Raw genomic sequence first — 15,731 nt, forward strand, 5'->3', positions numbered from 1 at the left:
AACACCTCTAAACCCACAATTATTACCATATAGAAGGACAAGGGCAGCTGACACATGGGAACACCACCACCTGGAAGTTCCCCTCCAAGCCACTCACCATCCTGGCTTGGAACTCTTTCACTGTTCCTTCACTGTCGCTGGGTCAAAATCCTGGAACAGCCTCCCTACACCACATGGACTGCAGCGGCTCAAGAAGGCAGCTCACCATCTCAAGGGCAACTAGGGATGGGCACTAAATGCTGGCCTCTCCAGCAATGCCCACATCCTAAGAAAGAGTAAAAAAGACCCCAGAGCCTTGTGATTCAGGGTGAGTGGAGGGAGATGAGAAGGGAGGGTCAGTACTCATGTAGGAAGAGGAGACTAGGAGACACCTGCTGACTAGGGAGGGAAGGAGGAAGGCTCCCACCCACCATCCCGCAACCTGTGGAGGGAACCATCACATTCATGTAATGCTTTGAACCGCACTACAACAGGAGCTATCAACAACAAGTACTGTACAAATAGGAAAAAACTGTCTTCTCACATCTGAATGGAAAGGTATCTGGCCCAATATGCAAGTGGCAGCTCCTGTTCATATCTACCAGCACTCAATAAATGAAAGGCCACTCACATCTGCTGCAGTCAAAACGTTTTGACAAATGGATGTCCAAACTTCCTCGTCGACTGCCTTACCAAGGGAGAGGAGTGTGAATACTCACTGTTGCCAAAGGGAAGATACATCCATTCCTCGCAACAGGCTGTGTTATCAACTCAAACTTCCCTGAACAGCCCACTTCCAAGATGGACAATGGAAGGTCATCGGGATCTTTCAGAGGCAAATCTGTACAGCAAACATGAAAAATAACGATTCAGAGAGGTGTTCACAATCACAAGGGCCTTTGATTGAATACATAAAGAGAAACTTTTTCCAGTGGCAGGAGGATCAGTAAGCATGGGGCACAGATAACTAGCAGAAGAGCCAGAGGGGAGATGAGTGGGTTTTTTGTAAACACAGCAAATGTGGATTGTACTGCCTGAAAACATGGTAGAAGCAGATTCAATGGCAACTTTCAAAATGGTATTGGCTATATGCTTGAAAAGGGAAACTTGTAGAGCTCTGGTGAAGGAACAGAGCTTGTTCAAAGAGCCGGTGAGAGAACAGCTTCCTTCTGTTTTGCAGTGCCCACAACAGCGATGTCATGAGAAGCATATTCAGCGAGGCAACGTTAATGAAGAGTGAGGGTTGCAGGAGCCCAGGGGCAGGTTCATTTGCAGTCCCACTTCATCGTCTCTCCCAGTGCCAAGAGCTAATGACTCAGCAGGTTTCCGAGGAGGAATCTTTGGTATTGCAATAAAAATATCTGAGTTATAGTTTACCAAACACTTGCGCATCCAATCCTGGAGTATGCAAGTTGTGCGTGGGATCCTTATAAGAGGAGAATAAATAAGATTGAAGCAATTGTAGGCCTGAGACCTGCAGCCACTAATGTTTGCAATTTTGTATTTTTGCATTTTATTGCTGCTCTGTTTTTGATTTTAAGAAAACCTCTATTAAACCTGCATTGAATATCAAAAGTTAGTTTTAAATCAAGATCTGTCTACAAATTGAGTGTTATTGTACTTTGATTTAAGTCAAATAATTAATCAATAGTAATCAGTGGTGATATTATTAACTGTAGATGTGTTTTCCCAAGACCTTGGTTTTCATACTGGCCACTCATAGCCGATATTTCATTTACATTATTGTTTTCGCTTTTCAAGCTAGACTTCCTAAAAGTTGTCTATGTCTTGCAGAAGTCATTTTTCTTACTGTATTTGATGACTTTTGAACTTCAGGCCAGGACAATGAATGACCTTGCACGTGGGGTGGTCAACTATGGTGTGGAATCAGAAGATGGAGTTTGATTGATGGACACAACCTGATTGATGGCAGATGGGAGACACCATCAAAAGATGCGCAGGCAAGTGAAATATTGCAAAGTCTACAAAGCTTCACAATGCCTGAGAGAAAAATTTGGTACGGGCTCATGCTTACCAACCCCTCGTTTTGAGAAAGTCTGCACAGAAGCCTCGAAAAGCTGGAATGGAGCCAGAAATTGGACTTAAAGGGGTACAGCATCCAAGGAACAGGGCTGCAGTCAAAGTGGATTTACTTAAGGCTACAGGAGGAAAGGCCGTTGACAGATTGACTGACTGGAGTGCCTGCCAGGTACTTCGAGAGGGTTGGGAGTTGCACGGCGGTTAAAGACGATTTGGGGATCTGGACATGTAAACTCCAGGTTAAGGTAACGCTCAAGACCGACGGTAAAGGAGCCGTCTTCCACCCTCCTTCCAGATACGCTATCGGGGGAAGCCATGGCTACCTTGTCTATGCTGGACAACCCAAACTTTGTCGCTCATGCGGCAAGGCTGGTCACGTGGCGGCCAACTGCAGCGCCATCTTCTGCAAGAACTGCAAACAGGAAGGGCACCAGACAAAAGACTGTAAACAGGCTAAGTGCTGTAACCTGTGTGGCGAGGCAAGTCACCTCTACAGGACCTGCCCCAAACGTTGCCGTACTTATGCACAGGCAGCCAAAGCCAACGAGGGGGAAGCAGAAGAAATGCCTCGTGTCACTCCAACCACCAAGGTCCCCAGGGAGAACAACGGGACAAAGGAGGACACAGAGAGAGATAAGGTGAAGGAAAAGATTGGGGCAACAGATAGCCAATCAACAACACTGCCCCCTGAACCTCCCACTCCTCAGGAGAGCGAATCAATGGAGGAGGAGGAGGCAGCAGTGGGAAAGCAGCAGGGAGAGTGGCAGCTAGTGAAGAGAGCCAAAAGGAAGGAGGGGCTAAGAAGGGACCAAGCCACTTCCCAGACAAGAGGCGTCTCCCATCCGACATGGATAACAAGAACAGCAGCTCTTCGGACGAAGAAGGGCCAGGGCGGCGCCAACAGAAGAAGTGGCAAAATGCTAGGGAGTTGGAGGACGAGACACCCAAGCTCCAGAACATTGGAGACAATGAGGAGACCAGCACACCCAACTTTGCCCACAACCTGAAGAGGCCAGCACACACCAGCCTCAGGAATCTGGGAGCAGTGAGGCGCTCAGCTCATCCCAGCTCTGGGAAGCCGGGAGCAGCAATGCCCCAGAGGGGGAGAGGTTTGGAGAAGCTTCTCCAAAAGAGGACATTTCAAAACCCGCTCTCTGCACGGACCCCCAGATGCCACCCAAGCAGAACATCTCCAATGGGGAGGTTCAGGACGCTTTCCTCAGCCCATCCAAAGTGAGGCAATTTGAGCACACCACGGGCATGAAGGAACAGACCAAAGGTCTGGAATTCTCAGAGACAACAGGTTTGGTAAGCGACTAACTGCTTTAAAATGGGTGTAAAGATTGTATCCATAAATGTGCGTAGCATTAAATCTACTACGCGATGTGTTGCGACCTTGGACTACCTTGCCAAGGTCAAAGCTGACCTGTTGTTTCTGCAGGAGTGTGCAATACCGCACCTCAGCTCCTACAGGCAATGGTCATGATGGTGGTCCCATGGGCCATCGATCTGGTCGGGAGGAAATGACTCTCGTTCCTCTGGCCTGGGGATTCTGCTGCGGGGAGGCAGCTTCACCATCTCCCATGTTAAGGAGGTGGTGGGCGGGCGCCTCCTCGTAGCAGACGTAACATACAAGAATGCTCCACTCCGGGTAATTAACGTGTATGCCCCGTCACAAGGGGCTGAGCGGCTGGAGGTTTATCAGCAGCTCCCACTGCTGCTGGCGACCTCCAGGCCAGTCATTCTGGGCGGTGACTTCAACTGCGTCATCGATGCGGCTGGACGATCCGGCAGGGCCGAAAGCAGATTGGACGCTACGTCCAGATCCCTGATGGAAACAGTTAAGGATGCCAAGCTGCACGACGTCTTCAGCAACCCTGCAGACAGAGCGCAGCGTAGATACACCTGGTCGCGGCCTGACGGGTCCATCCCTTCCAGGATAGATTTCCTGTTTGTGTCCCGTGCATTCGCAGTCAGATCCACAGACGTCAAGCTGGTGTTCTTCTCTGACCACTGCCTCCTACTGGCTGATTGCCACTTAGAGAAGGACCAGAGGGTGGGCAGGGGGGCATGGAAGCTAAACGTGCAACTGCTGACCCCATAGAACATTGAGGAGCTCAAGAGGGGCTACAAAGGTTGGAGAACTGTGAAACTCCACTTTGAGTCCCTGACACACTGGTGGGAAGCGATCAAGGGAAACATCAAGAGGTTTTTCATCCTCAAAGGCACCCAGAAAGCTAGAAAGGAACAGAGGGAAATGTCCCGACTCCAGAAAAACATGCAGAATCTGCTCCGGCTGCAGTCAATGGGGGTCGATGTCAAGGAGGAACTCCAAGAGGTGAAGAGCCAGCAAGCCTCGCTCTTTGCCTCGGAGGCCTCCAAGATCATCTTCTGTTCCAGAGTCCGCTCCGTGGAGCAGGACTAGACGTGCTCACGTTTCTTTTTCCAAAAGGTACACAGAGAGAGCTCTGTGATCAGCAGCCTGAAGGAAGAAGACGGCTCAGTAAAGTCATCGCAGTCCAATATTTTGAGGATCAGCAAATCCTTTTATACCAGACAGTATGACTTGAAGCCCACAGACAGCACGGCCTCCCAGTCCTTCCTGTCTTCTATCATGGAGGTCTTAGACGACAGAACACGGGAGAGCCTGGACAAACCGCTAACTCCTGACGAACTGACTAAGGCCCTTGACTCCTGCTAGAAGAGTAAAACTCCCGGAAGCGACGGCTTGCCGGCAGAGTTGTATTCGGCTCTGTGGGACTGGATCGGCCTGGACCTGCTAGGAGCGTACGAGAGTATGCTCCTGGCCGGCAGTATGTCAGAATCCATGAGGAAAGGCATCATCACCCTCATCTACAAGCACAAGGGGGAAAAGGGAGGAAATTAGAAATTGGCGACACATTTCACTGTTGAATGTGGACTATAAGATTCTGTCCAAGGTCATCACCAATTGGGTCAAATCGGCTCTGTAATTGGTGATCTACCCTGACCAGACCTGCACTGTGCTGGGCAGGAAGATCTCTGACAGCCTCGTGCTGCTCAGGGATACGATTGCCTATGTACAGGACAGGGGTGTGGATACCTGCCTCATCAGCCTGGATCAGGAGAAGGCCTTTGACAGAATATCGCACACCTACATGGTGGATGTGCTCTCCAAAATGGGGTTTGGGGAGGGAATTCAAAATTGGATCCAGCTGCTCTACTCTAATATCAGTAGCGCTGTCTCAATAAATGGGTGGGAATCAGATAGCTTTCCGATTAAAGTTTTTATTGGAGTCAGGCAGGGCTGCCCTCTCTCATCTGTTCTTTTCATGTGTTGCATAGAACCCTTTGCTGAGTCCATCAGGAAGGATCCAGGCATAAGAGGAGTGACGATCCCAGGTAGTGGAGGCACTCAGATCAAAGCCTCCCTGTACATGAACGGTATCGCCGTCTTCTGCTCGGATCCCCTGTCGGTGCGCAGACTGATCCACATCTGCGACCAGTTTGAAGTGGCCTCGGGAGCCAAGGTAAATCGTGGGAAGAGCGAGGCTATGTTCTTTGGGAACTGAGCTGACCGATCCTTTGTCCCCTTCACTGTCAGGGCTGACGGCCTGAAGGTGCTGCGGATATGGTACGGAGGGACCAGGGCACGCATTAGAAACTGGAAGGAGCGAGTATCTATGGTGAAAAGGAAACTGGGCATGTGGGAGCGACGATCCCTCTCCATTGTGCATAAGAACCTGGTCATCAGGTGTGAGGCACTCTCGCTGTTGCTGTACGTGGCGCAGGTCTGGCCCATTCCACACTCCTGCGTGATGGCAATCACCCAAGCCATCTTCCGCTTTATCTGGAGGTTGAAAATGGATCGTGTTCACAGGGACGTGATGTACAAGCCTCTAGATAAAGGGGGAAAAAACGTGCCCAACATCGCCCTCATACTGATGGCCACCTTTGTGTGTGGCTGCATCAAGCGGTCCATAGACCCTCAGTATGCAAACACCGAGTGTCACTACCTGCTGAGGTTCTACCTCTCCCCGGTGTTATGAAGGATGGGTCTGGCCATGCTGTCGTGGAATGCTCCAAGTAGTTGGACTGTGCCGGACCACCTGTACCCCGTGGAAAAATTTATGTAGAGAAACAGCTTTGACCACAAGTCCATCAGGCCATGGTCGGCACGTAACGTCTTAGAGGCCCTGAGGGAAAAGGAGAGGGTGGACCTGGTGGGATGGTTCCCCAAGCAGACTGACAAAGTCATTTGGCAGAATGCCTCATCGCCAGAACTTTCCAACAAGCACCAAGACGTAGCTTGGCTGGTGGTGAGAAAGGCCCTCCCCATCAGATCCTTCCTACATGCCAGGAGTCTCACCTCCTCGGCACGTTGCCCTTGAGGTGGCTGTGGTGGGGAAGAGACCGTTGTTCACCTCCTTGTAGATTGTGCCTTTGCAAAGAAGGTCTGGAGAGAGATGCAGTGGTTGCTGTCGAGGCTCGTCCCGAGCAGTTCTGTGACACAGGACTCTGTGCTCTACGGGCTGTTCCCAGGGACACACACCAAGGCAAACATCAACTGCAGCTGGAGGATCATCAACTCGGTGAAAGACGTTCTTTGGTCTGCCCGTAACTGGTTGGTCTTCCAGCGCAAAGAGTTGTCCCCGACCAAGTGTTGCAGACTGGCACATTCCAAGGTTCAGGATTACGTGCTGAGGGACGCACTAAAGCTTGGGACAGCCGCCGCAATGGGGAAGGGTCACTGTCTAAGACCTTTCTGCCATAGTGCACCGAGGGACTGGGAACTGTTTAGAGCCCCTCGGGATGTACAGCTCAAAATGAATGTCTGCCAATGATTGTAATATTCATTGTTTGTACTGATACACCTTGTGATTCATGTTGTAAAAGTTGAACCTGATTGTATTTTTGTGATGGTGATTTTGAAATGGTTTGAAATGTTGTTAAAGATTTATGAATAAAGTATATTTTTGCAAAAAAAAAGACTGGAGTGCCCATCCATGCAAGGTTATTCAGAGGCTTGGTGATGTTTGAACCAAGGGGAATTTTACCATTTTGGGCAGCTGTCTTGAACAGACCAATTTGGGGTTAACATTTGTAATATTGTAAATACTTGTATCTATTTGTAATATAGTATGTATCGTATGTACATTATGTTATCTTTCTACATATATTATATATGAGTGCTTTTTGATCTTTTTTAAATGTTATCTTTCTTTCATTTTCTTTTAATCATTAATAATTGTTTAATAGTTGTCTAATAAAAATTGTTGCTTTCATACGTTGCTTGGCATCGTCACTCATTCCTGTTCGTCTAGAGTAGGACTCCACAAGGGGCTCTCACACGCCTTACACGATCCAAGGAATTGCTGCATGATTCTGCACAAATCAGTACGGGAAACACACCAATGTCATAACCGTGATCAAAGATTTGGAATGGAGATGGAGAAAATTAGACTGACCATGTCTTATAAAATATGGAATGAACTGGTGCAAATTGACAAAAACAAGTACCCAGTGCCCTTGTCCCCCAGCAATGACAAAACGTGAGGTAGCCAGTCACACACATTACAAAGGCTATTTGTTTCCAAGGCAGTGCATCAACAATCTTTCTTTCCGAGAACAATCCAGCAGTGAAAAAAGTTTTCAGAGGTTAAAACAGTAAGTGCTGGAAAAACTCAGCAAGTCTGTAAGCATCTGTGGAGGGAGGAACAGAGTTAACGTTTTGAGTTGAATATGGCTCTTCTTCAGAACTGATCCAAAAATCTCTTTCCAAAGATGCTGCCTGGCCTGCCGAGTTTTTCCAGTGCTTTGTTTTTATTTAGGTCTCCAGCGTCTTTGCTTTCAAATTGAAAGAGAAATAATCACAACCCCATTACTTGAGGTCTTCAAGACCCGTTTATAAGATTTTCATTATCATGACTATCATATCAGCGGGTCATGTCTGGTTCAGCCAGCGCCAAGCATGCTCATGCACATTGGCGGATTGCAAATATTAGTCTGTGATGCTGACAACCAAAAAAGAAAAAGCAGAAGCAGCTCCCATGTTCTCCAACCATTTGGACTCGCAAGTCTAGCCTGCCTAACTTGAGATATTTATTACGTTTCTGGCCCTCGTCGCAGTCAGAAGGCACAAGGGATTGCACTGTCCCAGTGACAAGGATGCAGGAGAGATTGTGAGCATCTCAGGCAGACTAACTGCGGTATCTGCAGAATTACATTGTTGACCACTAAATCAAAGTCAAGTCATGTGAGCAAAAGAAAGACAGACTTGCATTCATATTCGTAACGTCAGAACATCCCAAAGCGCTCCACAGCTGAAGAACTTTCGAAATATGGTCACTGTGTAGAAAACGCAACAGCCAATTTGTGCACAGAAAGCTCCCACAAACAGCAGTGTGATAAGCTGTGTTTTAGTGATGCTGGTCAAGGGGTAAATATTGGCCAGGGAGAACTCTCCCGTGTTGCTTCAAAGTAGTGCCCTGAGGTCTTACAAAAGTAAGTTATCATCAAGAGCAGGCAGAGAGTCTGCAAAGGGATATAGACAGGTTCAGTGAGCAGTCAAAAATTTGGCAAATAGAGTATAATGTGGGTAAATGTGAACTTGTTCACTTTAGCAGGAAGAATAGAAAAGCAGTATACTATTTAAATGGAGAATGATTGTAAAACTCAGTGGTACAGAAGAATTTAGGTATTCTGGAACATAAATCACATATGTTAGTATGCAGGTACAGCAAGTGACTCGGAAGGCAAATGTAGTTTGGCATTTATTACAAGAGGAATGGAATACAAAAGTAAGGAAGCTTTACTGCAGCTGTACATAGCCTTGGTGAGACCACATCTGGAGTACAGTGTGCAGTTTTTTGGTCTCCTTATTTTTAAAAAATGTTATTGCTTTAGAAGCAGTTCAGAGAAGGTTCACTCGACTCATTCCTGGGATGAAGGTGTTGTCTTATGAAGAAAAGTTGAACAGGTTGAGCCTAACCCCATTGGAGTTTAGAAGAATGAGAGGTGATCTTATTGAAACATCGAGGATCCTGAGGGGACTTGAGAGGGTGGATGGCCGGAGGATGTTTCTTCTTATAGGGGAGACTAAAACTAGAGCCATAGTATAAAAAAAGAGGACTTCCTTTTATGACAGAGATGAGGAGAATTTATTTCCTCCCAAAGGGTCATCCGTGAGTGAAATTCTCTTCCCCAGAAAGTAGTGGAGTTGAATTTATTCAAGGCTGAGTTTAAGATTTTTGATAGGTAAGAGAGTCAAGGGTAATGGGGGGCAGAGAGGAAAGTGGAACTGAGACCACGACCAGATCAGCCATGATCTTATTGAATGGTGAAGCAGGCTCAAAGGGCTAAATGGCCTACTCCTCCTCATATGTTTTACATCCACTCACGCAGGCTGATGTTGGGCCCTCGGTTTCCGTCTCATCCCAAACACAGCACCTCCTACAGTGCAGCACTCCCTCAGTACTGCACTGGTGTTTTAGGCTCAGGTAAGGTCTGAAAACGCAGCCTCATGCCTCAGAAGCGAGAGGGTGGCTAACAGCCACTGTTGAAACTGCGAAAAGCTCTGATCTGCTGGGCAAGTGCTGGCACCTGAAGGAGCTGAGCATTATATCGGGCACCTAGATGGCACCAAAATCTCTTTAATCCAGTTTGATTCGAGAAACGTGGAGCCTAATAGTCCAACTGACCATAACCTGCATCCTCTTTCCTGGTGTTGCATTAGCAGAGCTAGTCCATACCCCCACCCCACCTTGTAACAGGACCCAATTAGTTAGCACTGCCCACACACACTGACTAACAAGGCTCTGTCCACCCCTGAATCGCTGCTTCATCCTGAGGTGGCAGCTTATTTTAGTTAGCATTTTTTAAGCTCGCCTGGTGAGCAGCAGTTAGAGAGGGTGCAAAAAAGATCTACGAGAATGATCCCAGGGATGAGGAACTACAGATATGTGCACAGATTGGAGAAGCTGGGACTGTTTCCCTTGGAGATGAAAAGGTCAAGAAGAGATTTGATTGAGGTGCTCAAAATCATGAAGTCTGGCAAAGTAGATAAAAGGAAACTGCTCCCACTGGCAAGACAATCACAAACCAGAGGACACAGATTTAAGATCATTGGCAAACAATGGCAAGATGAGGAAAAACTTTTTCCACGCAGCACACGGTTAGGATCTGGAACGCCCTGCCAGAAAGTACTGAGGAAGCAGGTTCAATCATGGCTTTCAAAATACAATTGGATAATTATCCGACAGGAAACGTTTGCAGGGCTACGAGGAAAAGATGCTTGGCCTAAATAGCCAAGTGGTTATGGTACTGGGTTTGTAACCCCACGATCAAGAGTTCAAATCTCACAATGGCAAACTATGAAACAATGTAACTTCATCTGAAACAGATGGAAACAGGTTTACTCAAAAGAGTATCAAGAGTTCATTTTCTTAACGATCTCGTGGAGGTAATTGTGGATTCAGTTGGTTCCCTGATACTGAGGAGAGAAGGTGTGTGGTGTTGGTGTTGCTGCTCCTCAGTGTTTCAACTGTTTCTGCTGCTGCCTTTGGGGTTGTTGCTTCTGCTGTGTGCTGCTGCTGCTTCTGCTGCTGCTCCTCCAGTGCTGCCAAAGGAGAGAGAGGGAGAGAAGAGAACAGTTGCTGCTGTTGATACAGGACAGGAAGGCCAGGAGGCCAGGACTGAGTTAAAAAACAACATCCTAGGTGGGTGTCTGAACTGTGTATTTTTGTTTAAGGTGGGGGCAATTAAGGACTGTGTTTTGTAGGGGGAGGCAAGAAGACTGCCAGAGGAGTTGGGGAAGGAAGAGAGGGAGGGTGTGTGTGTGTGCTGAAACCATCTTTCTGCCACCCCTCCCCCCAACCCAGCCCTTTTCCCAGTAAGGCCAGCAATAGCTGGTGAAGACATCGCCTCCCCCTGCCTGAAGAACATCAGGCCCCCACCCACCGTCCATCCACCATCGAGGACACCCACCTGGACATTTACCTCTTTCCCTCCTGTGCCTCCCTGTCTTTTACTCCTCTCCCTCCTCTCCTCTCCTGCCTAAAAGAGGGGAGGTTGTTTCTACCTCTCTCCCCCACCCCCTTTCCTCGCTATATATATAAAAAAAATATATAAAAAGAAAAAAACAAAATGGCCAATCCTTCCCGGGGTGGGCGTGGCTCTGGCCCTAAGGCCAATTCACCATCGCCTGTGGCCGGGCCCTCGAGGGCTAATGTGGAGGCGGTTTTGTCACCGGTGGCAGGGCCTCAAAAAAAGAAAACTTATGCGGGGGTGGTTGCTTCTGCGGCTCCAGCTGCTCCCGCTGCCCTGTCACCATTCCGCCTCCTGACCAGGGCCCTTGGGGTAAAGAGCTATGCTCACCCTGAAATGACAATAGAGGCCTGCGTAAAGGCTATGGCTGGGGTCGTCAGCCCCTCAGCCATTGTCGCGGCCTCTAAAATGTATGGGAAGGCCATATTCTTCTTGAGGTCCGAGCGGGCGGTGCACCTCGCCCTGCAAAAAGGACTCACTGTGGGCGGGACTTTTCTGGCGGTGGACCCCCTTGAGGCCACCGCCCAGAGAATTATTATTTCGAACGTCCCGCCTATTCTATCCAGTGAGCTCCTCCTCCCCCACCTTAATAAATTGGGGGAGGTCAGGTCGGGGGTTGCACCAATCCCGCTCGGCCTCAAAGACTCGGCCCTCCGCCATGTGTACTCCTTCCGGCGCCAGGTATTTGTCCGCTTGGCCCGGGAGGAGTGCCTGGAGGGGGCCTTTGTTATCAATTTTGAGGGGACCGCCTATCGGGTCTTCTGGACCGTGGAGGGCGTGCGGTGCCATGCTTGTAAGGAGGCGGGGCACGTGAGGAAGAACTGCCCCGCCTCCAAGGCCACGAGCCCCACCCAAGCGGCCACGGCTGGCACCGCCCCTCCTCCCCCCGCCACCACTCCATCTCCCTCCCCACAAGGGGAAGCGACGCCGGCGGCCACTGCCATCTCAGCTGCCGGTGAGGCGGGCGGAGAGCCCCCGCGCCGTAAGAAGGCGCGGAGGAAGACCCGCAACCTGGAGGCGGCCCCTGAAACGCCCCAAAACCCCCAAACACCTGCAAGCACCGGCTCGGGGGAAAGGACATCATCCGGTCCCGGCGTCGTGTCCGCGTGTGCTCCCGGGCCCGTGGGTGCTAAGGCGCCGAGTGCTGGGCCCGGCGTCGTTTCTGCGCGTGCTCCCGGGGCCGGCGGGGAAAAGACGCGGGACCCCGAGCCGGGGTATCTAACACCCAAAACCCAGAGGGTGGAGTGTCCGGGAGGGCTGGACAAGGAGGAGGGGGCCTCGGAAATGGAGGTCTCCCTAGCCCCCAGCCTGACCCGGAAGAGACGTCACGCTTCGGAGGAGGAGGTGGGTGATGCCCAAACTGAAGAAGTTGGGTGTGTCCCTTCCCCCGATGAAGAGGTGGTGGCGTCTCCGCCAAGTAAAATCTCACCCTGTCCTCTGGGGGAACTCAAAACCCCTGCAACGACTCCCAGCACTGTTACCCCTGTCAACCTGCTGCAGTCCCCTGAACAGGGCCCCTCGGGGGTCACTGAAGGCACCTCCCTTGAGGTGGTGCCCGACTCAGAGACCCTCGATACCCCCGAGGTACCTTCTGGCTCATCGGGGGACTGTAACTTTCAAAATTTAAAAAATGTCAACGGGTCATTGGGTGGCGGCGAAAAGGAAGGCCTTCCCGCTCCCTCCCAAACCTTAGCACCGGGCGTCCTAGTTTTAGGTCAGGAGCTTGTCCTGAGCTCCCCGGACGACCCGGTGCCGGGAGGAGAGCGGGCATCAGAACTGCCGCTGCCCTCTGACCCAAAACCTTTAGAGGAGACCAGAGAGGACCCCTCTGGCCTTGATCCTGGGGGTGGGATCGAGGTACAGGTGGGGCCAGCTGGCAGCTCCGAATCAGCCCCCGTACTCAATGCGGGGGAGGGGTCGGAAGCTGGAGGCGACGACCTGGAGGAGGACGGGGTGTCCGTGGTGAGCGCTGGAGATTACGCTGAGTCGCTCTCAAGCGAGGCGGTGGATCCCCTGGTGCCCTCCACTGACTCCCCCCCATCCCCCCAAGGGAACTCCGGGACTTTTTGGCGAGTCATCGCGGTCGCCGAGACAGGGTTCAGTTGGCCTTGGACCGGTGGCATTCTTTTCCGCTGGTGTTCTGGTCCACTCGCGAGGCTCTCAAGTCTCCTGAGTTGGATAGGAACACGCGGCGGAGGGTCCAAACGTTTCTCGCTGGGCTCCTGAAGGAGAGGAAGGACTAAAAAGTCCTCTTCTTTTTAATGACTTAAGGTGAAGATTTGATGTACCTTTGACAATGAAGACGACTATAGCCAGCCTCAACATCCGCGGCAGCAGGGCCGCACAGCGCAGGTTCCAGAACTTCTCGGTCCTCAGGGACGGGAAGTATGCGTTGTGCTTCCTGCAAGAAACCCATACCGTTCCGGGAGACGAAGCCACGTGGCTCCTGGAGTGGCGAGGGGGCATCTACATGAGTCAACTAGCCTCCAATTCTGGCGGGGTGGCTATCTTGTTGGCCCCGCATTTTCAGCCGGAGATCTTGGGGGTCAAGGAGCCGGTGCCAGGCCGGTTGCTGCATCTGACTGTGCGTCTGGGGGGGGCGGTGCTTCACTTTGTGAATGTGTACGCTCCCCTGGGCACGCAGCAGCAAGCGAGCTTCTTTGAAGAAGTGTCCACTCATCTCGGCTCCATCGACGCTGGCGAGTGCATCGCCCTCGGGGGGGATTTCAATTGCACCCTCGGGGTCCGGGACCGTCACGGTACCCCGCACTGCACGCGAGGTGTGAGTAAGTTGCGGGACCTGGTCAGGTCCTTCGACTTAGTGGACGTCTGGCGAAATCTCCATCCTGACTCCAGCGTGTTCACCTTTGTGTCACCTGGAGTCGGAGCGTCCAGACTCGACCGCCTTTACGTTTCGAAGGCGTACGTGTCCTGCGTTCCGGCTGCTTCTATACAGCAGGTTCCGTGCACGGACCACCGTCTGGTGTGGGCGGAGCTCACTTCGTTCTGCGCTCGGACGGGGTTCGCGTACTGGCATTTTAATAACCTGTTGTTGGAAGACCAGCGGTTCCTGGACTCGTTCCGTCACTTCTGGGCCGGCTGGAGAAGGAAGCGGGGAGGCTTCCCCTCCTTGAGGCTATGGTGGGACGTGGGCAAAGCTCACGTCCGAGTTTTCTGTCAAGAGTACGCGAAGGGGTCGACAAAGAGACGCAAATCCAGGGTCGAGGAGTTGGAGAAGGAGGTGCTCGACCTGGAGGCACGTCTCCGTCAGCCCGACGCGGACCCGGCCCTGCGGTCGGTGTACGATGAGAAGAAGGGCGCGCTGCGGGACCTGCAACTGGTCGGGTCTCGGGGCGCGTTCGTGAGGTCGCGGATCTGTTTCCTTAAGGAGATGGACCGTGGCTCTCCCTTCTTCTACTCACTGGAAAAAATGCACGGGGTCCGTAAGCAGCTCTTTACGCTGCTGGCCGACGACGGATCACTTGTCTCGGATCTGGAGGGCATCAGGGCCATCGCCCGAGATTACTACACTGCCCTTTTCTCTCCGGATCCGTCCAGTGAGGAAGCTTGCAGAGTTTTGTGGGAGGACCTGCCGCAGGTCGGCCCGGAGTGCGTCGGAAAGCTCGACTCCCCTATAAGTCTGGGGGAGCTGACCGGCGCACTCGACGGTCTTTCTAGGGGCAAAACCCCGGGACTAGACGGACTGACCGTGGAGTTCTTCAGGGCGTTCTGGGACGTCTTGGGGAGCGACTTCGCGGGGGTCCTGGGGGAGAGCATTGCTACCGGGGAGATGCCCCTTTCGTGGCGCAGGGCCGTGATTGCCTTGCTGCCGAAGAAGGGGGATCTCCGCCTTCTTAAAAACTGGCGCCCGGTCTCCCTCCTCAGCACGGACTACAAAATCTTCGCCCGAGTCATGTCTTCTCGGCTCGGCACCGTGCTGGACCGCATGATCCACCCTGACCAGTCCTACACCGTCCCGGACCGAACCATTTATGATAACATCCATCTGGTCCGGGACATCATCCACCATTCCCAGAGGGCTGGTCTGTCGAGCGCCTTCCTGTCTCTCGATCAGGAAAAGGCGTTCGACAGGGTGGATCACGAATACTTACTCGGAACTCTGCGAGCTTTCGGGTTCGGGACGCATTTTGTCGCCCGGATCCGACTTCTGTACACCGCCGCGGAGTGTCTAGTGAAGGTTAACGGGTCCCTGACGGCGCCCCTTCGCTTTGGGAGAGGGGTACGTCAGGGCTGCCCCCTGTCTGGCCAGTTGTATTCTATTTGCGTGGAGCCTTTCCTGCGCCTCTTGCGGAGGAGGTTGTCGGGATTGGTTCTGCGCGGGCCGGGCATCGGGGTGGTCCTTTCGGCTTACACCGATGACGTGCTCCTTATGTTTAGTGACCCGGCTGACCTGCGGAGGATGCGCGAGTGCCAGGAGGTCTACTCTGCCGCTTCTTCTGCCAGGATCAACTGGGGTAAGTGTTCTGGACTCCTGGTCGGTCAGTGGCAGATGGATCCCCTACCCGAGGAGCTCAGGCCTTTCACCTGGAGCAGGACCAGCCTCCTCTACCTGGGGGTCCATCTCTGCCCCGCTGAGGAATCCTGGCCGGCAAACTGGCAGGAACTGGAGACGAAAGTCACCGCTCGCCTGCGGCGCTGGACAGGACTGCTCCGAGTGCTATCTTACC

The 15,731-nt window shown here is 51.7% G+C and overlaps 1 protein-coding gene across 2 annotated transcripts in view; it reads right to left on the bottom strand.

Moving 5' to 3' along the window:
• skiv2l (SKI2 homolog, superkiller viralicidic activity 2-like) overlaps positions 1 to 15,731 on the bottom strand; it is a 169,434-nt gene that overhangs the window by 151,562 nt on the left and 2,141 nt on the right. For both annotated transcript variants that reach the window (XM_041213086.1, XM_041213085.1), the window contains exon 2: positions 699 to 820. In XM_041213086.1, the coding sequence (XP_041069020.1) occupies positions 699 to 724 (26 nt within the window). In that variant the 5' untranslated portion in view covers positions 725 to 820. The remainder of the gene's footprint in view (positions 1 to 698; positions 821 to 15,731) is intronic.

Source organism: Carcharodon carcharias, chromosome 19, assembly GCF_017639515.1.
Source record: "Carcharodon carcharias isolate sCarCar2 chromosome 19, sCarCar2.pri, whole genome shotgun sequence".
Lineage (NCBI taxonomy): Eukaryota > Metazoa > Chordata > Chondrichthyes > Lamniformes > Lamnidae > Carcharodon > Carcharodon carcharias.